The sequence below is a fragment of the Lissotriton helveticus genome, chromosome 10 (genome assembly GCF_964261635.1).
Source record: "Lissotriton helveticus chromosome 10, aLisHel1.1, whole genome shotgun sequence".
NCBI lineage: Eukaryota > Metazoa > Chordata > Amphibia > Caudata > Salamandridae > Lissotriton > Lissotriton helveticus.
In genome coordinates this window covers 1014435715-1014459759 of record NC_136071.1, presented here as the reverse complement: position 1 = coordinate 1014459759, position 24045 = coordinate 1014435715, and the positions used below count along the sequence as shown (strand labels likewise).

The window sequence follows — 24045 nt, the reverse complement described above, 5'->3', positions numbered from 1 at the left end:
TCAGCCGGACCTCCACTGCTGACTTCAACCTCACTGGCTGCACTACAAACAAAAACTTGCATCTCTCTACAGGAGATGAGCTCCTCTGTTTTTTAATATAGATGTTGATGTGTTTATGTATAAAAATTAACTATTGTCCTTAGTAATAGAATCACCTGCCCCAAGCTCCACATCTACCTCAACACGCAAGTAGGCAGGCCCTGCAACATAGACCCAGTATTACTGATTGAAGGGTCACAGGTGGGAGGGTGCATAGCTGACAAACAAGCGGGCAGAAAACTCTTAATCAATCCCACAGATAGGTAAAGCGACATTACAATGGTCAGGGGAGATTGCCCACAATAAAGCACACGTAACTTGAAGGAGATTTAAGGGCTTCTGAAAACACCATAAAGTCAGAGGTCACGTGAGTTAGGCACACACAGCCAATCAGAACCTAGCACACGTTGTGATAACACACTCTCCATGCCGAACATCTGGACACATTCACCACTGGCCACACTGTGTCCACTCAAGATAGAAGCCCACCTGCAGTAACCGTATTTAACCATTAATTTATTACTCTAAGGCAGCAACCAATATTCCTCACCAATAATGGTATACCGGAATCTTTTATTGCTTATTGTAATCTATATATATAAAAACGAAAGTATGTCTGTCTGTCTGTCTGTTTGTCCTTTATGCATTACTACACCATTCATCCGATCGCCATGAAACTTTGGGAAGTTGTTGAGTACACTCCCGCAAAGGTTTCTGGCATAAATTTCTTTTAAATATCGGCCCCCAGGGCCCTCATAATCTTTCGAATTGTACGCACCAGACGGAAAAACAACAAATCGTGTATTCACAAGCACTCAAATAAATAAATAGAATTAAAACACCATTCATCCGATCGCCATGAAACTTTGGGAAGTTGTTGAGTACACTCCCGCGAAGGTTGCTGGCATACATTTTTTTTAACTATCGGCTCCCCAGGGCACTCATAATCTTTCAAATTGTACGCACAAGACGGAGAAACAACAAATCGTGTATCCACAAGCACTCGAATAAATAAATAGAATTAAAACACCATTCATCCGATCGCCATGAAACTTTGGGAAGTTGTTGAGTACACTCCTGCGAAGGTTTCTGGCATAATTTGTTTTTAAATATCGGGCCACCAGGGCCCTCATAATCTTTTGAATACTGATGTACGCACAAGAAGGAAAAACAAAAAATTGTGTATCCACAAGCACTCGAATAAATAAATAGAATTAAAACAGCATTCATACGATAGCAAGGAAACTTTGGGAAGTTGTTGAGTACACTCCCGCGAAGGTTTCTGGCATAACATTTTTTTAAATATCGCCCCCCCCAGGGCCCTCATGGTCTTTTGAATACTGATGTACGCACAAGACGGAAAAACAAAAAATCGTGTATCCACAAGCACTCAAATAAATAAATAGAATTAAAATGACACTTTGAAATGTTTTCCATATTAAAATGAATAAGCTTCCATAAAAATTACACAATGTAAATTGAAATTTATCATAATGAGTTTCCTTGAATTTCCTTTCTTCGGAGATCGCAGTAACGCGCGACGGGTAAGCTACTATTGTATATAAGAAGCACGTAAACCCCGTGTAAACTGAGAAAGTACACAGCCCTTGTGCCTGTAACTGTTCTCCTGGCCGCACTGCTTAATTAAACAAATTGTAACTGTTTTGCCAAATGCCTCTTGTCTTGTTTTCTAAATTCAAACCCAAGCAATATTTTGGCAAGACAGATAGGAGGATTGGTACCTTGTACCAGATTGAATCCAAGGTAAAGTGACCCCGGACGGATTCACATTGCGCAGTGACAAAGGCGGGCAGACACCACAATTGACTGACAGTTTTGCTGAATCCGCGGGGTGGAAGTCCGTCCTTAAGAAGCCGTCACAGAGGGTAAGAGACTACATCCAAACCTGAAGTCTGTTTTAAAGCATTTGGCAAAAGGCAAACTAGGGAGAAGCGTAAAAATATAACCTGAGCACCCCACCACTGACAGGGTCTGGTCTATTACCTATTTTGTATATCCCAACTGTATGAATTGTAAGGTGGCCTCGGAGGCGATCGAGAGGAAGTCACCTTTTTTCAATACTAAGAAAGGTGAATATTTATTTATTAAGGGCCACATGCATCAATGTAGGATTTTGCATTTCCTAAATTGCGAAACTTAAGGAATCGCAATTTAGGAATTGTAAAATCCTATGCATCAAGAAATCCTAAAAGTTTTTAGGATTTCTTAATTTTCGGTATTAGCGATTCCTTAATTGCGAATCGCAATTAAGGAATGGCATTACATTGATTCCTATTGGCCTAGAGGCCCATAGGAATCAATGCAGTTTTGCACTTTTTTATTTTGCGAATCCCATTTGTTTGATGCATTGCAAGGGTGCAGAGGGGGGTCCAAAGGACCCCCCCTGCACCCCTGAAATGTATTTTAAAGTGCATGTTTCACACACACATGTCCTAAGGACATGTGTGTCTGTAACATGAAAGTTTACAAAATGCATTTTTGTGCATTTTCATAACTTTTCGCAAATTACCACGAGGTTCAACCTCGTGGTAATTTGCACCCCCAATTGCTAATTCGCAATTTGAAAAACAATCATGCATTGCTTTTAAGGAATCGCAAATTTGCGATTCCTTAAAAGCAATCACATTTTTGGAAATCACTAAAAATAGCGAATTTCACAAAAATGTATGATGCATCCCAAAAACTTATTTAGGAATCGCAAACGGCCGAATTTACCGATTCGCACCGTTTGCACTTCCTAAATAGGTTGATGCATGTGGCCCATAGCCCTTTATGGTGATACAGCTATCCTGAATGGGAAGAGTTGGCACCTCAATCTCAGATTTTTAGTTAAAAGGATTTCTCAGTGCTAGACAGGTGCCTTAACACTGTTGGTATCTGAAAGGAGTCAGAGGTATTGGTCGCTTGGACCTTTGGGCCTGACACAGGTGATGAGGGCGATGTTTCCCAAGTTTTTATGTTTGGTATCTGTGACGAACACCTTTGTCTATGAGCGGATATTGGCAGACTATCCAGCTCACTTAGGAACGTTTTCCACACTAGTCTTCTCTTGCAAAAGAATAATCTAATGAAACGTACACATTGTTGACAAAGTAATCTCTTTCTGTTGTCCATTGTTGAAATATATATATTATTTTATGTGATGTTATTGGATTGATTGTCACTGAAAATTGTATTGCTTTAAAACTGAGTTCATGCAGGTTTTGCTCTAACCTACTACACATTCTTCCTGTGTTACAAAACTATGAATGCAGTCTTGTCAGAAATTGCAAGCACTGAGCTCATAGTATGTAAACTTGTAAGAGAGAACCACGTACCTAAGGATCGTTTGAGCCTGAGGACATGGCATTAGCGGAGGATTGCATCAGACATAGATGAAATCCCAACTGGAACTTCCCCTGCATGCAGCAATGCCTCGCAAGGTGGGAACACTATATTGAGGATAACCATCCAGGTCAAGAATGTGCCCGTAGCTGCAGAAAGGTGTGGCCGGGGTCATATAAGTGACATGCGCCCAGATAGAGAAAGATGGACTAAGAACAAAGTTACAGTTGTTGGGGCAGGGAAATGTACTACATGCTTCGAGAAGAACACCGCAGGAATCAACCTAGCCACAGGCGACATCAAGAGTCTGTTAAGCAACCTAATTGTGGAACATATACATGCAAACACAGTGTTAGCCCATGCCCACAGTCCAGCAATAAAGCCAATAGAGGCCCAGTATGACGGGGTTGCATTTAATTTGTACAAACATTAGATATGGACCGCCCTGAAGGAATTATTCCCTGACCACGCAGATGTAGGAGGGTTAATGACAGACACCATGAAGCCGAAGGAAAACATTAAGTGAGTTAATGATTAGAATGAGGGAACGATGGTGACGAGAAACATGACAGCCGTGGACCGATATGGACCTCTGGTATGTCACCTATAATTCCACTACAAACTAGCATCCCCAATGCCCTGCACAGTGCCCGTACTCCCCCAAATTTCTAAAACATATCCCAATACGGGTCATCTTCTGATGTCTCACTAGATTGTGACTAGTGGAGTGTGGAGATCACTTCCCTAGGGTAAAAATACAGGGACTGCGAAAACTGTCAATTACAGGGCATGTGGAAAATGCTACTTACCAGCATGCATCTGTTCTTGGCATGTAGGGCTGCTGACATTCATATCTTAGCATAGATTTGGGTTCGGATATTTGCACCTTGTTGTCTTGGAAGAGTTTTCGAAGTATCACGAGATAGTTGACTCCTCCCCCGGATTACAGTGCGCATGGGCATCTTCTCCATCCTCAGATTGCTTTTCGCCATTGTGGCAAAGATGGAGTATAGTAAAGTAAGAGATGACCATGTAAATGTATGTAAAGAAGATAACCATCCAGTTGTGACAGGCACCGGGGAGGAGGGTGGGCGATATGAATGTCAGCAGCCCTACATGCCAAGAACAGATGCATACTGGTAAGTAGTATTTTCCGTTCGAGGCATGTGGGCTGCTGAATTCATATCTTAGCATAGACTGTATAGCAGTTTCTCCTCTAGCGGTGGTCGCCTGTATCAGCTGCAGTGGTTTGAAATAGAGTTTTAAGGACAGCCTGCCCTACAGCAGCTTGTTGTTTGGCTTGCACATCAACACAGTAGTGTTTTGTGAAAGTGTGTATGGTAGACCATGTAGCTGCCCTACATATGTCTTCTAAGGGAATATTTCCTAGGAAAGCCATGGATGCTCCCATTTTACGCATTGAGTGTGCTTCAGGGGGAACTGCTAAAGAGCGCTTTGCTTTTTGATAGCATATTTGACTGCATTTAACTATCCATCTGGCTATTCCTGCTTTGGAAATGGGATTGCCCTTATGTTGTGGTGAAAAAGCGACAAATAGTTGCTTTGTCTTCCTGAATGATTTTGTTCTGTCAACGTAATATAAGAGAGCTCTTCTAACGTTTAGTGTGTGTAGGGCTCTTTCAGCTACAGATTGCGGGTTTTGAAAGAAAACTGGCAATTCTATGGACTGATTGATGTGGAAAGTGGATATAACTTTTGGCATAAATTTCGGGTTTGTACGCATCACTACTTTATTGTGGTGAATTTGCATGAATGGTTAGTGCCCGTAGCTCACTCACTCGCCTGAGGGAGGTAATAGCAATTAAAAATGCCACCTTCCATGTTAAGAATTGTAGTTCACATGAATGAAGTGGTTCAAAGGGAGGTCCCATGAGTCTGGTAAGTACTATGTTTAAGTCCTTCCATAAAAGCTTTGATAGGTGGGATTCTGAATGGGGACACGTGTTGTCTGTTTTGAAGATATGCTCCTATAGCAGCGAGGTGTAGCCTTATGGATGAGTATGCTAGGTTACATCTCTACAGGTGTAGCAAGTAACAGATTAAATTTTGGATGGAGGCATCCAATGGATTGATTTGATTATTATTATAGTAAATAACAAATCTTTTCCATTTAGCTTGGTAACATGCTCTGGTAGTGGGACGCCTTGCTTCTTTGATAATGTTCATACAATCTGGAGGCAAGTTAAGATATCCGAATTCTATGATTTCAGGAGCCAGATCGCTAGGTTCATCTGATTGGGATCTGGGTGCCTGATTTCTCCATGGTTCTGCGTTAGCAGTAGTGGTGAGAGGCACAGTCTTTGGTGAGGAACTACTGAGAGTTCTAGGAGCGATGTGTACCATGGCTGTCTTGCCCATGTGGGAGCAACCAGGATCATTGTGAGTGACTGTTGCCTTAGCTTGCGTGCCACTAATGGAATCATTGGGGTTGGTAGAAAAGTGTACGCAAATCTGCCTGACCAGTTCATCCATATCGCATTGCCTTGTGACAACGGATGTGGGAACCTGGCGGCGAAATACGGGCATTTTGAGTTTTCGTTTGTGGCAAACAGATCTATGTCTGGATGTCCCCACTTTTGGAAGAATGGTTGGAGAACTTGAGGATGAATCTCCCATTCGTGTATTTGCTGACTGTGTCGGCTTAGTAGGTCTGCTATCTGGTTGTCTGTCCCTTGAAGGTGTTCTGCCAGGAGATAAATGTTTTGAGGAATCGCCCACTTCCATATGCTCTGTGCTAGGTGAGATAGTTGCGGAGAGTGGGTGCCCCCCTGTTTCTGGATGTAGTACATGGCTGTCATGTTGTCCGTCCGGATCAACACAGTCTTGTTGCACAAGTATTTCTGAAAAGCTCTCATTGCCAGGAATATTGCCAGTAACTCTAAGTGGTTTATATGTAGAGTCTTTTGTTTGACTGCCCAGAGACCTTGGACTGTATATTGAAGGAGATGGGTTCCCCAACCTGTCAGTGATGCGTCCGCTGTTAATACTACCTGTGGAACCGGCTCTTGGAACAGTCGCCCCTTGGAAAGGTTTTGTGGGTTCCACCACTGCAGAGAGCTGTAAGTGCGACTGTCTACCAACACTAGGTCTTTTAGTTGTCCTTGAGATTGGTTCCACTGGCGTGCTAGGAATTCCTGTAAGGGGCGCCTTTGAAGCAGAGTATGAGGGACGATGAATATGGAGGAGGCCATCATGCCTATAAGCTGCATGAACACTCGAGCTGGCAGGGAGTGTAGTGGCTGAAATTTTTTAATGAAAGATTGTATGTTGGCTATCCTGGCTGGATTTGGATATGCCTTTGCTACGGATGTGTCTATTGTTGCTCCCAGATATTGTTGTATGTGGGAACGTTCCTGATGTGATTTTGGGCAATTTATTGAAAATCCTAGATTGTGCAGTAGCTGGATCGTCTGTGAGGTATGGCTGGCACACTGTACGTACGAATTGGCTTTTATGAGCCAATCGTCGAGGTAGGGGAACACATGGATGTGTTGCCTTCTGAGGTGTGCTGCCACTACTGCTAGGCATTTTTTAAACACCCTTGGTGCTGTGGTTACCTCGAAGGGGAGGACTTTGAATTGATAGTGCTGACCTTCAATTGTGAACCTGAGGTATTTCCTGTGAGCTGGATGTATGGGTATGTGAAAGTATGCATCCTTGAGGTCTAATGTTGCTAGGAAGTCACCTTGCTGGAGAAGTGGGAGTACCTGTTGTAGAGTGATCCTATGGAAATGATCTGAGTGGATGTATTGGTTCAAAGGTCTGAGGTCCAATATTGGTCTGAGGGAGCCGTCTTCTTTGGGAATGAGGAAGTATAGAGAGTATACCCCTGTCCCTTGATGTTGTTATGGGACTGGCTCTATGGCACCTTTTTATAGCATGGTTTTCACCTCCTGTTGTAACAGCGTGATGTGTTCTCTGGACATTGGACAGGGTTTGGGTGACATGTTGGGTGGAGTAGATTTGAGATCCAGGCAGTAACCATACTGGATAATTTGTCTCACCCACCTGTCTGTAGTAATGGTATTCCAGACTGGTAAAAATTGTGTTAATCTTCCTCCGACTGGTGTTAAGTGGTCTGGAGGGAGTGTGAGAAAGTCACTGTTTGGTGGTGGTGGAGGCTCGGGTGTTATTATTACCACGTCCTCTGCCCTTGTTATTGTTTCCTCTATAACCTCCTCTATTGGAGCCTTTATTAAAGGTGCCTTGTGTAGTACTTTTATATGATGAAGATGTTTGTGATGTGTTGCCTCTGCCTGAGCCTCGAAAGGAGGAGCGGCGAAAAGAGCTTCTAGACTGTTGAAATTGAAGTGCATCCATGGACTTAGTGGTGCCAGTGTCTTTTTTCATCTTTTCTAAGATGGGATCCACCGCAGGTCCAAATAAGAAATCCTGGTTAATAGGTTGATTGAGTATGGTAGACTGCACTTCATATTTAAAACCTGAAATGCGAAGCCAGGCATGCCTGCGTAGCAATACACTAGTGTTGACAGACCTAGCGGCTGTATCAGCTACATCAAGGGCACCTTTTATGGATGCATTAGTAATGAATTTCCCTTCCTGTATTAGGTCATTAGCTTTTGCCTTATAGGGTTCTGGTAGGTGTTGAGTAATCCCTCCAGTTCGTCATAGTGTGCTCTGTCATAGCGTGCTATGAGAGCTTGTGTATTGGCAATCCTCCAGGTATTTGCTGCCTGAGAGGCCACTCTTTTCCCTGATGCTTCTAGAATTTTTGACTCCTTGTCAGGAGGGGGAGCATCACCCGTTGATTGTGAGTTTGCTCTTTTCCTAGCGTTAGACACAACTAGGGAGTCTAGTGGTAGTTGCAACCAGTGCTTAATTTGAGCAGGTGCTTTCAGGTGCTCAGCACCGGCACTTCTTTCACAGGGCCGGGGCTAAAATTTCTGACCCTGTAGGTGGTGATCTCAATATCAATTGTTCAATTTCCAAATAAAAAGTATAACATACCTTGCATGGTGACTGGTGACTGGCTGGTAAATGTTCATAGGTACGTCTATCCAGGAAGGCATGATTGTGTATCACCATGATGTCATCAAGCCTATCACAAATCCAAGAAGTCATCGACAAACTACGGCTTGCATTCTATGCCCCGAACCTGCTGCACCCTGCCACTGCCTGAGCCTAAGTCTTCCATTGGATAATTTTAGCTGGGGGCTGTCTCATGGCGAAGTTGAGGCAAGGAAGCTGCAAGAGTGCATTTGGAACTTGGGAGTGCGGCCTCTTGAGGAAGAATGAACGAAAGTAAGTGTAGACTTTCCACTTGCTGCGTAGCCAGAGTAGCATACCATGCAACCCTGCATTGCTGCTTCCTCAACGTGCTCAACGTACTTTTGTGCGCCATGAAGTCACCTGCAGAATCTGTGCGCTGCCCCCCAGCATGCTAATTGCTGAGCGTGCGCAGGTCCACTAGGTGGCACAGCCATACTCACTGGAATTGGCAGCATTACGGCTGGGGACAATGCCTGTTCTTTAGCAGGCAGGGTCACAGCAAGCTGAGCAGTGGATGCTGATGCCGTCCCCATCTCCTGACCTACTAATTACAGGCAGCACTAGCAGTGACATGACCTGCTGTGCTCGAGCAGCTACCTGTTCTCCAATAAACCCAGTTATACTGCACTGATTAATATATGCAAAAAAAGCATTTTCATTTGGTGTTCATTTTGTTTTTGCACTTGGTGTAGGTAAGAAAGTAAAACACATGTCATCTTCCTCTTTAGGAAAGACAACAGGAAAACGCAGAGTTCAAAATAGCAGGGACATGTACAGGCTGAAGACAAGGGTCACAGACAGAAGCAGTGTTATAGATGAGAAAGAGAGAGCAAGAGTAAAGAAGAAAGAGGGAAAAGAAAAAACAAGGGAGGAGACAGCTTTGTGGGGTATGTAGTGGGATCGGGTATGGGCTGTGTGTAATCTGTGTCATCGGGGTCATTATGGTCACTCCATGTGTCATCTGGGTGCCCTGGATTGTCAGTGGTATAAAATCATCCTGAGGATCTTCCCCCATGTCTTCTTCCTGATCATAATCTACGAGTGAAGGAGAATATGGAACATAAGGCATGTTGGGAGTAAAAGGAGGAGGTGTGTAAGGTCTTGAAGGGGAGGTGCCAAAGTCCTTTTTCTTAGGAGGAACAGGAGAAGGGGCTTCAGTGTCCAGTCTTCTTTTGTTTTTATTGTAGACTATATGTCCTGTTTCAGGGTCTATATACAGTCTTTGTTGTGGATCTGGGTGAAAGAGTTCTTCCTCCTCTGTCCGTGGCGCCGAAGATTTTGCTTTTTTCGGCTATACAGCTTTTTTTCGGGTTCAGTGTCTCTTTACGCTGGACGTTTTTATCATGTGAAGCCTTCTTAGGGTCGACGGGCTTCTTCGGCTCGACACCTTTTTTCGGTTCGCCGACCTGTTTCGGCTCGACCACCTTTTTCGGCTCGACAGCTTTCTTTTGCTCGACAGCTTTTTTCGGCTCTGCGACATTCTTCGGCTCGATGGCCTTCTTCGGCTCGGTGACCTTTTTCGGTTCGACAGCCTTTTTCGGTTTGGCGACCTTCTTCGGTTTGACGGCCTTCTTCGGTTCGACGACCTTTTTCGGGTCAACGGCTTTATTCGGCTCGTAGGCCTTTTTTGGCTCGACGGCCTTTTTCGGATCGACGACTTTACTGTGGTCGATGACCTTTTGGGGTGGAGTGGCTTTGCTCGGTCCCGGGGTACCGGAAGGCTTGGGTGTGGTCTTTGGAGCCGAGCCGGAAGGCGGGGCTTCTGAAGCGGTGTTTTGGTCGCGGCTAAGGCTTTTGTGCGATGCTTTGACCGGAGCCTTGTGTGGAGGTGGAGGCGCGGTAGGGGCTTTGGTACTCACGGTTTGCCCCGGTGTGATCTGGTCATCGGAGTCTGACTGGTCCCCTACGGTGACTATTTCGAGATCTTCCGAGCCCTCTGCCTCTGGGAGTTCATGTTCTTTGTTGAAAATGTTTTCTGGTTCTGGTGCTGCCGCTGCATTTCTAGTCAAGCAGCTCTTCGGTTCCGGATAGTCTTTTTGGACCGGAACAAAGCACAAGCTAGACAGTTTTCTTCGTTGTGCTCTGCAGATAGGCACCTGTTGCATACCCTATGCTTGTCACTGTGTGGAAATTTGGCTCCACACTCTGGGCATTTTTTAAACAGGATCCTTCCCATCAGCAGAAGGTCCACGTGGCGTCGAAAAGGCCCAACGGCCTGCATCGGCAACCGGAGAGAAAAGGAAGTTTTGTTGAGTCGAGGGATACCGAGCGGAAACAAAACCGTCGAAAGTATAAAGTTTTAGCGGTGGAAAGTTGGAAAACTTCGGTCCCGAAGTTGGAGTTGTCGAAGTGCATCCGAACCCAATGGCAGAAAAAAACAATCTGAGGATGGAGAAGATGCCATGCGCACTGTAGTCCAGGGGAGGAAACACCTATCTTGTGATACTTCGAAGACTCTTCCAAGACAACAAGGTGCAAACATCCGGACCCAACACTAGGCGGCGATCTATGCTAAGATATGAATTCAGCAGCCCACATGCCTCGAACGTAATGTTTCTAAGTTAACAATCAAAAACAGGTAACAGAAAAGACATCAAAAGTACACTAAGGCAACATTTTTTTAGGAAATTCAAACCCGAGCAACAGTTTCTCAGTGCTTTGACTTACTGACACAGATTTAGATGCTAGGAGGCAAAATACCATCACAAGAGATGACTGAAGCTCTACCCACTGAATGTCTCACCTGTTGACTGGTCAAAAATATGAATGACACTTCCAACAAGGCAAAGAATGAAAGAAGGTATCCCATTACACCAAGGTAAATGATGAAGGGAGGGTAACCCATTGCACCTCTCTATGTATGCTGCCCTGAGAGTAGATCTAAAATGTCAAAGACAACTTAAAGAAGCAATGGCTGAAGGGGGTAATTGAAAGGCATTCTCTATGTATAATTTGTATTGTTTTGTATTTATTCATTACATACTTCTGGAGAAAAAGCTAAAGTGGCCTCTAGCCTAGTCCTTATGACGGTTATAGCCATCCTACGATTTTATCAATAATATGCAGCCACTTAAGTCATTTATTGCCTGCAATGTATGGGCTGTACAACATATTGAACATACTGAAGTCTTAAACTCAAAATGTTCAATTGTTGTTTCGATATTAAATGCTGATTTTATTATAGGTCAGCGCGGAATTCAGGAACTTCGCCGAACTCCGCAAAGTGACAAAAAAGCTCAGCAGAGTTCTGCAAGAAGTGGAGTGCGGCACAAACTACAGTTTGCACTGATCTTCCTGCCGGTCGTGTATAAATTCTACCCAAGTGGCAGCTCACACTCGCCAACTTACTGTTGGCGGGTGTGAGTGGGGAAAAAAACTCTGCTGCGCTATGCGCAGCAGAGTTTTTGCACTCCGTGAGCTCCACGGAGTGCATAGTTCACAGCCCAGGCCTAATTTTATATATACAAAAAATGCAATACATTGTCATCATGCTCCATATTTTCATGACACCAATAACTTAACGAGACAGCTTGGAAACTCCCATCATATAACAATTTCAAGACTCAACTGTCTTTTGTTTACAGAGTTTTGCTAAGCTACTGACATCCATATTTTAAACACAGTTTCGAAGAACTGGATAACAGTTCACCAGTGGTTATAGGGTAATGTATTTATTTACCTTATGAAAATAAATGTAACCTTGTGTGAGTTCATCTGCTCCTTCTCCGGAGAAAATAACCACACTGTCAGTGTTCTTCCGGATGTATTTGGAGACGAGGTACATGCCTAAAAAACATTACAAAGTCATAATTAGGGTACCACACTACAATAAACTCTCTGGCTGCGACCCTGTACAGACCCAGTCTGATCTGTACAAAATCTGCATAGCATTGTCTTTTCAGTATATAACCTAGACACAATTCAGGCAGATGCAGCTTCAACTTCATAAGGATAAACTTAGTGCATTAGACACTTTAAGTGACTACATGCTCAACTGCTCTTCTTTGCATTTGTACACAGATATCTTGCTCAATTATATTTTCCTTTTTTTTTTTAAAGTTACTCCTTTGAAAAGTTTTTATGAATGCACTTAGTGCAAAGGTTTTAATGAGCTGGGCACTTGTAAAATAAACCTAAAACTATTTCTACAATGGTTTATTGTTTAATAAAAGCACAACATTATGTGACGACGGTTTGCAAGATAGAATAGTCTCTTTCATCACTGTTCTTGTCACTGAGTATGAACATGAAAAGCCTCTTACCAACGGAGGCACGCACCGTAGTGATGTCATAGGTTTCCAGGCTAAATATGACATCTTCTATTGCTTGAACTCCTTCGTCAAAATCAAAAACTACTTCATGATGTTCACTGCCTATATGAGAAGCAACCTGTTCAGAGAGCAAAATGTCAGCAAGCACTTGGGAAGAACACATTAAATGTACATTCTATAAATGTAAAAACTATTACAAATCTGTTTAATGACCAAAACATTAAATAGTATTGTGAGAGGGTTTGCAATATAGATATGTAAATTATTCCAAATATTGGATCTCATTCATCTTCTAATATATATATATATCTCCTCCACAATAACATAGCTCACCACAGGAAGAGTTGTCTGCTAAAGGAATCCAACTGCTAGATAGCAATAGTTATGTTATATCAGAATATTGAAATGTGTCACTATTGGGTCATGATGATTAAGAGACAGGCATGCGTTGCACATAGCAGAAGGAAGAATCAGCAGGATCTCAATCTGCAGCTAAGAAACTGATCTACCAGGGGATACCATCAATCAACCACCATCTCACCTTTTCAGTGTGTGAGCTATAATGTTTCAGTCATGGGCCCCTCCCTTCAGTCTTGTAAGAAGGCTTGAATACATTCATGCATGATGCCATTGTTTCAGGGAATAATAAGGTAAAGTGTAGAAATACAAATTATCACAATACAAAAGGAAAATACTACTTACCAGTATGCATCTGTTCTTGGCATGTAGAGCTGCAGAGTTACACACTGTGCATAGATCGCCACCTAGTGTTGGGCCCGGATGTTTGCAGTTTATTGTTGTCCTGAAAAGTTCTTTGAAGTCACGAGATAGGTGACTCCTCCTTTGGACCACATTGCGCATAGGCATCGGCTCCATCCACAGATTGTTTTTCGCCATTAGGGAAATGATGGAGCTTTGCAAGAAAAGGAAGGATGTCCATGTAATCTGTATCTAATTAAGATAATACTGGAACAGACAATGTAAAACCTAGGGTCGGGGACAATCGATATTTGCCCGGCGGTATTGCCTCTGTAACCCACGAATTATTAATCAATGAAGAGGCAGGCGCTGGAGACTGGAAAGCAGGAAACAAGGTTTATTCTCTCCGGAGGAGAACACAACAAAACAGACAGCAGGTATCGTCATGAGGTGCTCTAACCTCCCCTCTGAGGCCTGGCCCCTTATATACAGGTTTCATGGCTTTTATTACAGTTTACATATTCATGGCAATGCTTTGATGTACGGAAAGACATTCCCGGGATCTCCCCTTCGGGCCCGTTCCCACACACATTTACAGTAGAAGTCCCCACCCCGGTCACAACAGGTGATGATTATCGCACAGCTGGATATTCCGTCGATTCATGGAATGTGGGGTTCGATCGGATCTCATGGGGTGGGGGCTTTGATCAACTCGGGGGTCTTTTGATGAGGGAAGCTTTCTGCTGTACGGGGAGGGGCAAGGAATAGTATCGGCAGAGCTGGGTGTCGGCCTGGGAACGAGGAAGACAAACGGGCACACGGGGAAAAGGGGGTTTGCATCAAAGGGCCGGGGATCATGAAAGGAATGAAGGGAGGTGTTGTGCTGGGAACAGGATGGGGTTCTGAGGCAGGGCTGCGCTGAAGAGGGGTTTATGACTCAAGGCGGGTACGAGCAGGGGGGGTTGGTCAGCGTGCAGGCTTGGTGAGGGCGGAGGGCTATGTCGGGGGCCAGTGGCATGCAAAAAGGGCTGTTCTGTTCAAGGCACCTAAAATGGCGGGGCGCGCACGACAAAAAGTGTGGCATCAGGGGGAAAGGCAAGATGGCGCAGATAATGTTTACCAAACCGTACTAATTTTCCACAGTCCTCCCTTTAACATATTCAAGACATCTTGCTGGTTCATTTTCTATTCGGGTCTATTATGGTGGGCATAAGGAAAGCAGTAGGAACCCAGATGAAGGAGTCGTAAACATTTAAGATCTCTAGTTTTAGGAGGCGGGCCTATTGATAAACTTTGATAAACTTGTTTGCAGGAAAGTCATAGAAATGCAATACAAAAATGATTCTGTAGCGAGCAGTGAGTACATTGCATACAGGTTATTATATACGGGCTCCACATATATTTGGCTAGAGCATAATCAATACAATGGTGGCTGGGAAAGAAACAAGACGTAGCAGAAACGATGATTGAGGGTGTCAATGTTCGAAGTTAATGAGTTCTCAGTACTGTTTGTCGTCCTTTGTTGGCTCTGTGGAGCACCGGCGGTGGAGCTAAGGGTCCAGCTCTATTCTAGGTCCCGTGTTGCAGGGCATGACCTTTTCCTCGCGCTTCTGGTCAAAAAGGTCTTTTTCGCCCTGTGTCTTTCGGAGTCGATAGTCAAGAAAGTTCAGATGGAAGAAGAGTGTACAAATAGTCCATAGGGTCGGTCGGAGAAAAAGGGGGATGGAGCGAAGGCCAGACCGAGGACAGACTAGGGGAACGGAAAATTTCAGGTTGGCGGGCTCATGACCGAGTTTAGGGAGCGGGGACCTTTCGGCACACATTTGAACATTAGGCAGGGGCATCAGGTTAGCCCTTTCCTCTCACTTTGTCGGAAATAGTGCCTCGTCCTGCAGCTCCTTTCTGTCGCGGTCTCGCCTCGGCCAACGTCGCAGGTGTTCCAAGATCTGTAGTCAGGCCACGTGCTCCCACATCCGGTTCTTCTTTCCTCCGACAGTCGTACCCTTAAATGAGTTCGAAAAGACAGTCTTTAGAGAATTGGTAGAGGAAGGTAAACACATAAGTCTATTTCTCTTCCAGCTCCAGGCACGAAATGAAGACGTCCGTTAGTTTAAGGTTCACAAGTAACATATAAATGGCCGGTGATGGGCCTATTGGATTTACTATGACTTTCCTTTACAACTATTTATTACAGTTTCGACAGTTCATCTGATGGAGACCCACCTTCGTAATACAAGCCTGACAAAGCTATACCGTTCTCTAGGGGTTTATATTTAAAAAGGGTGTTGTGAGCTATCAACATGGTACTAATAGGTATCTCGCTGAGGGACGAACATAGGCTAAACATTTTTCATTTTATCAATGCATCCTGCCTTTTAACTAAACATTTTCGCTTTCCACAAGATTCATTGCAATGATTTTCTTCGTTTCGGTCTAATCTTTAACTTTGTAAACCATCATTCTGGTTCCTATGCAGTCTCTCACGGCCTGATTACTAAATTAGAACAGACAGGGGTCTCATGGGAAAATAGCTAGGGACATGGAAAACTGCGATGGGGGGGGGGACATCACCTTACTTTTTGGGTTATAAGGGTACTATCGGCAGAAGGCCACAGTTCAGTTGGTGAGCGTTCAGTGGCATTTCTCGAATTCCAAACTCTGAAATTTGCCTATCAAAAATCACTTCTAGGAACCACAGCTGGCCTGCGTTAGTTGCAAGTCGGCTCATCTTTTACAATCGGGGGTGGAGGATAGTTAAAAACTCTTATCTGGGGCAACTGAACACAATACTGGGTGCGTCCTGGGAAGATGGGAAGGTTTCGATTACCTTTATGGTTTGGGGATTGTGACAATTCGGAACGGGGAAGGTCGCGTCATCTGAGACATTTTATTTCATCATAGGGGCCGCTGACATGTAGTTCCCTTATTACGGGTCAGATTAGGGAACCTCAGTCGTCTTACCTGTCCTTTCCTTTATGGCCAAATCTCGGTTTCATCGAAATATTTTTTCGGAAAGGAGAGGTGGTGACACAGCGTTAGGGTGATTGCATTAAAGACAAGTTTTGAGCAAATACTGGCGGTATTTGAAGCCAATTGGGTGGTGTGCTAGGGGCGGCGGTTTGCCAATTTAGGTGCTAGTCGTTCGGAAGAGTGAGAGTGTGGAGGAGAGAGAGAGAGAGAGAGAGAGAGAGAGAGAGATGTGTAACAATAGGCTAGATAGTACACGTGCAACATAGGGAGCGGCCATGTATTTAAGATAGATTATTCAGCGCATTACTCGATACAAGACATCGCAGGTCTGTGTTAGTATTTTGTAAGCATGCAGTTCAGGACGGGCGAGCATTAGGTCGGGTACGGGGGACATGCGTTGAGAAAAAGGAAAAGGGGGCACCATCGTGTCGCCCTCCTTGCATTCTTGGTCCTTTGACCAGTTGAGTCAGCGCTTCAGTCACACACAAACGTTCTCTCATAGTTTCATTCACACGCGACATGTGTCCATTCACGCATCATGGATTAAGGGTGATCATTTTTCATCGAGTCATACTATTTGTTGGTTTGTCTGTTACATTAGTAGTTCGTGGGTGTGCTTAGGTGCCACCTTGCGGCGCTAGTCTGCTTCGTGTATCAGACATGGCAAGGCTTCAGATCTTCGCCACACCTCGGCTGTGATCTCTGATGTAACCTGCAGAGGGGGGGAAAAGAGGGGAAGGGAGGGGGACAACATTCGTGCATATCAAATACATGGATTCAAGGGTCCTTTACTTACCTCATACCCGTCTTATCTCCTCGGGATAGAATCCCTGAGGTTGTGGTTTCTGGAGCCAGGCGGGGGGTGGGGGCAGTGTGTCCTTATGGGCTGTGAGTAGGAAAACGTTAGAGAATCAGAAGTACTTAGCGCGAAGTTTCTAGTTGGCAGGTGTATTTAACTATCGGGGTCCTTAAATCTCTTTCAACGCTGTGACGTTCTGAGGTTCTTCAGTTCTTTGGTCCGCTCTGTTCCCTAATACCTTTGAGCGTCGTACCTTGTAACATTTACATCGTTTTATTTTACCCTACTTTTACATTCCATCATTTATACCGTTTCGTTTTACCCATCCTCAGAAGTCGAGGTCTTTCTCCACGCGAGAGTTCATGAGTCAGTCGCGTACCTTGAAGGCAGAGTATCGAGTCGTAGATCCGATCCTTCCTCCGGGGCTGGGCAACCATCTTCTAATAACCTTAAAGAGAGAGCAGAGTAGGGTGCACAGAAAAGAACTCTCCCGCCGATCCCATATTTCAAATAAAGCATGTAATACCCGTTCATAGTTTCGAAAACCTTTATTTTTGCAAAATCATCTCAGTACGTAGATTATGAGGGTGCGGTCGTGTTTGGCCGGACACGGAAATGGCTAAAGTGCGTACAGTGGGGGGTTGTTTTGCAGCAATAAAAACATTAGAAAGGTTTATTCACTCATTTGTAGGAAATTAAAACGTCTATCAATTGACTGGGGGAATCGGGGGCATTTATTTCCTGATTTAGAAGCATAGTCAGACTAGTTGAAATCAGATTTCCTATATGCATACCGTGTGTGTGCGTCATAAGCGAGGTTATACATCAGCTATATAAAAATATAATACATCGTACATTTGTAATCAACATTTTTTTTTTTTTACGGGATCCTTTTACATGTTCGTCGAGTGAGCTCTCCTTCTTTCTCGTCAAGTGTACAAAGGATCATATACATGTCTCAGAACATCAAGTTTTTTTATTTAGCAAAAAGAAACACCACGAGGTGTTCGTTCGTTCCTATTGATACCGGCGCCATTTTGGGCGGGGCCGGGTTAGTCCGGAAGTAGCATCAGGGAAAATGTTTCCTACAACCGGCAGTTGGACCAGAGTCCTTTTCGGCAGTTCAAGAATTCATGCTAACCGAAGGGGTGGCAATGTCATGTTTATTTCGCTGGCGATCAAGGCAGTTGTCCCTTACCGGAAGCCTGCAGGAGCCGAGGGCTCCGCCGGGGACCTTTGTAGACTCTTCAAGGCTGCGGAGATGTTGTCGGAGGTGGGGGGCTCGTGCCCCGGTGGGCAAGCGCCCGAGTTACATTGCTGGTCAAAGTTACTCTAGCGGCCGAGGCCCGCCTTCCAGCGGACCCAGACGCCATTTTGAGGCCCTGCAGCGGTCCCCTCTCGTCGAGTCTGCAAGAGTGGAAGAGACCTTTCTGAGGACAAATAGGGGATGGAACTCTGTGTTGTGGAAGCGGGACGTTCGGCTGGGGTGCGGCTGTGATGCCCCCACCTGGGGGGGCGAGGGAGACTCGTTCGCGCCGTCTCCTTCTCCCGGTGCACTCCATGCTGCTCTTTTTCATCGGCCTGCACGAAGGTCTCTCCACATCCGGTGCTCCCCAAGTCTCGTGCTCAGTGCTGTGGGAGTATGGCCACCTGCGGCGCACATTCGGTGCTGCACAAGTATCGGTGCAGCCATTGCATATTCAGTGCTCCGAAAATATGGGCACCATTGCACGTTCGGTGCTGCGCAAGTCCTGGGGCACCACCGTCTGGCTGGGGGAGTTCGGCGCTGGGCCGGGGGCTGGGAGACCTCCTATCCATGGAGGTGGGAGAGGCTCGTCCGCGTCGCCTCTCCCTCCCAGCCCAATTTGGATAAATTGTTGTGGAGGTACGTGCAGGACATCCCGCCGCCCAGAGCTGCTGCGGCAGTCACGGAGGGGAAAAGAAAGAGGTGTCTCGTTCCTCTCTGGACCGGGCTTCCTTAGGTTATCGGCTGCAGCCGGACTCAGTTGGCCCCGGTCTCTGGCCATTGGTGGCCGGACCGGGAGGACATGTGGCAGGACTGCCTGCAACTATCCAGGGCCGTTGCGGCTGGGCCGGGGAGGCAGGTGGCGGGACTACCTGCAGCTACCCAGGGCCGCTGTTGCCGGACTCCGCTGGCCCCTGCCTCTCCTCCGGCTCCCCCATACGTTAAGATTTCCTGACCAAGTGTTGGCAGCAGGGCCCGCCTTATATGGGTTGCCGCCGGTTGGGCGTAGCCGTAACCCTGCCCTACTTTGGAAGGTTCCAGAATGGGGGGGGGGCGAATGTTCTGTTGACTTTCATTTTCTACAGTTTACCGTTCTTGTTTCTAGCGTTATTGTTTCTTGCTTGTTATGTTAAAAATAAAAGTTCGTGTTCATCAGTGGCTTACTGATTTCGTTTCCCATTCCTTTCTTTCCAGGTTGTTTCAAGCTAAATTTCTGTTAACAGAGTTTATGTAACACGAAAGCACGTGTAGAGGGATGACGCAGATTCATACATTACGTACACACAAACTCAGACGGGGAGACAGTAAAAGTATGACATACAAGATCCAAAGACAAGCATAAAAACAGTTATTGGCCATAATTATCTTTTTCCATCTGTTAATTTAGGGCTAGGCTGGGTTCCCGTCTTTACATTGTCCGACCTAGGAAAACTCGAACATGTCGCTGAAATTGTTCTGGCGAAATCTGTGCCATCGGGCATAATCGAACGTGGTGGTTCTATCTGGTCTGTCCATGTGAGTCTGATTCTTCTTTGTCTCGCGCCTGTTCCCTTTCTGTCGGCCTGTTACTCCTGTCGGCCCTCTGCCCCTACTCACGCTCAGTAGAGTCGGGCATTGGGCTTTCCAGTGTCCGACATATCTACAAAAAGCACATTGGTCTGGCCCTAAGTCTGGCCGTCCTGTGCGTAGTGTCGGGGGATAACCTTCGGGTCGTGGTGTCCAGGGGTTGTCCTGTTGATATGTTCCTCTACCTGCTCTGTCCTCGTCTTTTTTCTGTCGTTGCATTGCCTCTTTTCGCCACATACCGAGACTGTCGAGCATAATAGGCGTTGTCTTATTATTACGAAGGGCTATTTCTAACGTTTCTATTTTATCAAGGTCGAAGGATCCTACCAGTGGCCACTGTTTGTCTTGACTTTCTTTGGTATACCTGTGCCACAATTTATTATAGGCTATGGTGACTAATCCATAGTTTATGAACATGTCCTTATTAGGGGTACCTTCCAGCGGAGCTAGATGATCCACCTCTAATAAACGGTCCGGGCTGAACCAATTATCAATCAGTGGGGAGAAGACAGACATGACGGCTCGCAACGAGGGACAAAAAGTCAGCACTGCCTATCTTATCACTGGGCGCCGTGTGCTTAGGTGTCGGAGCAGTGGTCGGCGTCGTTGTGGAAGAGGGCTTCTTTTTCGGTGTCGGTATGGGATCGGCACCGGTAATAGGCTGACTCGAGCCCAAGCCGCCTGAAGGCTTAGTAGGCTTCTTTGCCGGGCTCAAAGGCGGGGCGTGGGAAGCAGTCTCTCGGTGTGCACCCGGGGTCGAAGGTGAGGGTGTGACAAAGCCTTTTTGGAGGGTGTCAAGGAAGGGTTGGGGTTGACTAGAGTGATGTCCTCGACGTCTGAGTCTTCGGCATCATTGGAGCTGGTCCTTTCTTCGGCATGCTGGTGTTCTGGCACGGCGACGCCCTCTTCAAAGATGTCGTCGGGGATCGAAGCTGAAGAGCGAGTCATTGTTCTTCGAGCTTGTCGGTCCCGAATCGTCTTCTTGGAGCGGAAAGAGGCACAAGCGGAACAGTCTTTGGCCTCGTGCTCCGGTGAGATGCAAAGGTTGCACACCTCTTGTAGATCGGTGTGGGGAAACTTCGACCCACATCGAGGACACTTCTTGAATGGAGTCCTTTCCATGAGCCAGAGAGTAAGGTCTAGGTAGGCCCGAAGGCCTTCGTCGACGACCGGAATTGAAGACTTCGAAGTGGTGAAGAAGCGCGTCGATGTGGAGCGCGATCGAAACAATACCGTCGAACTGGGTGAGGATTGCGCGCCGAAGGAAATTTGGTTCCAAACTGGAGCGCAGGAAACACATCTGAGCCCAAAGGCGGGAAAAAACAATCTGAGGATGGACCCGATGCCAATGCGCAATGAGGTCCAAAGGAGGAGTCACCTATCTCGTGACTCCAAAGAACTTTTCAGACAACAATAAACTGCAAACATCCGGGCCCAACACTAGGTGGCGATCTATGCACAGTGTGCAACTCTGCAGCTTTTTGTTGGACTTGGCCTTTTCCCCCCAAAATTTTTCGCTTTTGACCCCCTTATCTAAATTGTCTCCCCCATGGGATTAAACCTGTATAGGCCATGAGTGGTGTGAGACCCCTTGTTGAAAATGTAATGTTGTTAAATGGTGTACAGAAAATATCCCCCATTTTGGAAATGTACCTGACTAAAATGTACTGTGATTTTAAAATGGATGCCATGGCCCTGGGTAGTGCCACCTGACTGCGTTAGGTTGGCGGTCTAGTTAATATTACCCAACTACCCCTAGCTTTTGGAGGGAAAGCCTGGCACCCAGGGTGCTCACCCCCTCCCCTAGAACCAGTTTAGGCTAGATGTGCCAACATTCTAGAAGGTCCTGGCACTGCCTGGGAGGAGGGTATAAATAGGGAGAAGTGTCACCAGAGAGTCAGTCAGCGCTGGGACAAAGAAGAGAGGGGACCTGCTGTGAGGTGCTACCGCCACAGGGGCCTGTGAGCTGGGCCCTGCACCCCTATAAACCCCCCCTCTCTGCTGTCCCCAAGGGCCCCTGACAAGGGAGGGCCCCTATCCAGGTCACTGACGCTATTTGACCGGGTACCACGCCAGCGCTGTGTGAAGAAGCGCCCAGGAGGTGAGGAGTGTGCCCTGAGGAATTGCTGTGGGACTGTCTGCCCCTCTGAAGCACCCTGGGGAAGATTGTGCCCCCAAAGGAATTTGTGCTGGCTGAGGTGGTGTGAGGCCCTTTGGAAGCGCTGGGCTGTGAGGTGCCTATGGTGAAGGGCTGTGGACAGCTGACTGGCATAAACTGTAGTATCGCCCCCTAAGCGCTGGATGTCTAAAGACTGTTGCTGCCTGGGGAGGATTGTGCCCCCAAGGGATTGTGCCCTGTGATTGGTGTGGCCCCCGAAGTACTGTTGGCCCTGAGCTGCGTGCAGAGGGAGGAGCAGGGCGCTGTAAATAGCGCCATCTGCTGAGGAGAATCGCGCCGTGTGGCCTGAGGGCACTGTGAGGAGAAACAGCGATGAGGAGCCTACCCTCGTGTCAGCGCGCTGTCTGCCGTATTATGAATTAATTACAAGGGAGCCTACCCCTTATCGCCGCTGGAAATCACCGCCGCAGCCCGGCGCGACTGTGGAGGGGCCCCCACCGCTGTGGAAATCGTCGCGGCGGCCCCCGGTACCAGGAGAGGGCCGCCGAAGTGCAGGAAGGGCTGCGCTAGGCCCTGAGGCCGTCAGGTTCTCCCGTCACATGACGGGGGCCCGGCCGCGTCATCGGCCGCCCCCGCCGCGCACTGATTGGCCTGCGCGGCCGTGACCTGTAAAGGCCGCGCAGGGATTGGCTGACGGCCAGGAAGGCCGGGAGAAGCGGAATCGAAGCCCCGGGTCCCCGTGAGGTAGGAGGGGGACCCGGGTGAAGCGCCGGAGCAAGAGCGACCGGAGCGGGAGGCCACCCCGCCGGTCTGTGCCCGGGTGAGGACGGAGAGCCGCCCAGTAGTCTGCCCCGCCTGTAGGACTCTGTGTGAGAGGGGGAGAGGAGGGAGCATTGAGGCACTCTGTCGGTGTCGGCCCCCCTCCACGGAAGAACGCCCCACCGGGCAGGGCACCACGAGAGTAGCGAGTTACCTGCAGGGCTCCGTGTGGTGGAGGAGCCCTGCCATCACGCACAGGAGCTGGCCGGAGGAAGTCTGAATTCCTGCGGGGCTTCCAGCCAGTGAGAAGAGTCCCTAGTGTTGCCGCAAGTCCCGTGGCTGGTTGTAAGGGCACAGAGGGGGGGCCTCGAGACACATTGTCGGTGCCTGCCCCCCCCCTTATCTCGGGAGCCCTGGGAGAAGGCCAGCAGCGTGGATGGAGCCAGAAACCTGGAGTAGCTGGTGAGTGAGGCCTCAAGCACACCGTGGGGAGGGTAGAGAGGGCAACGGGACACAGGGTCGGTGTCCGCCCCCCTCCCTGTCAACTTGTAAGGGCCTAAGTGCCTAGAGGCCGGGTAAAAGCCGCTAGTGACTGCTGGGGGACTAGTCAAACCCAGGACTCCCATTAGGCCTTTTTGAACTGCCTATAGAGACCCCTGCTTACCAGGAAGGCGAAAGGGGGAAATACAAGATGTCCTCGTGACCCCCCAGGAACAGTTGTACATTCATCGACCAAGGGTGATAGGCCTAGGGAGTAGCACATGTCACCGGGTGCCTTATTCCCTGTGCCTAATGAGATGGTTACTTCCCCCATAGTGAAATGTAGGTTAATTGGCCATCAGTAGATGATAAAATGTTCTACGCTAGTCTCTGTTATACTAAACCACCTATTAGAAGGTAATGGAGGGCTAATCCTTTATTGGGAAGTGTTGCATTGTTGACTTGCTTCCTTGACCCTGCTCTAAGGAAATGTAATGCTGAAATGTTTTACTCCTGACCCAGGGAAGAGAAATGCCAACTTGATGCTACGGCTACTGAGGGGTGTTTCAATTGGGAAAGTGTTGCATCTAATGAGATGCTTTACAAGGAAAGAAATGATATGTCCTCATGCAATGAACCGTTTATTCCTACTCACGGAAAATGTGATGCCGGCCTGGTTCAAATGTTATTGATGCCAATGCACTGCTTAATGTTTGTGTTG

At 46.9% G+C, this 24045-nt stretch overlaps 1 protein-coding gene across 2 annotated transcripts in view; it reads right to left on the bottom strand.

Moving 5' to 3' along the window:
* Nucleotides 1–24045, bottom strand: part of ASNS (asparagine synthetase (glutamine-hydrolyzing)) — a 552217-nt gene that overhangs the window by 144407 nt on the left and 383765 nt on the right. For both annotated transcript variants that reach the window (XM_078663713.1, XM_078663714.1), the window contains exons 7-8: nt 12678–12804; nt 12095–12201 (exon numbers count right to left, since the gene is read on the bottom strand). In XM_078663713.1, the coding sequence (XP_078519839.1) occupies nt 12095–12201; nt 12678–12804 (234 nt within the window). The remainder of the gene's footprint in view (nt 1–12094; nt 12202–12677; nt 12805–24045) is intronic.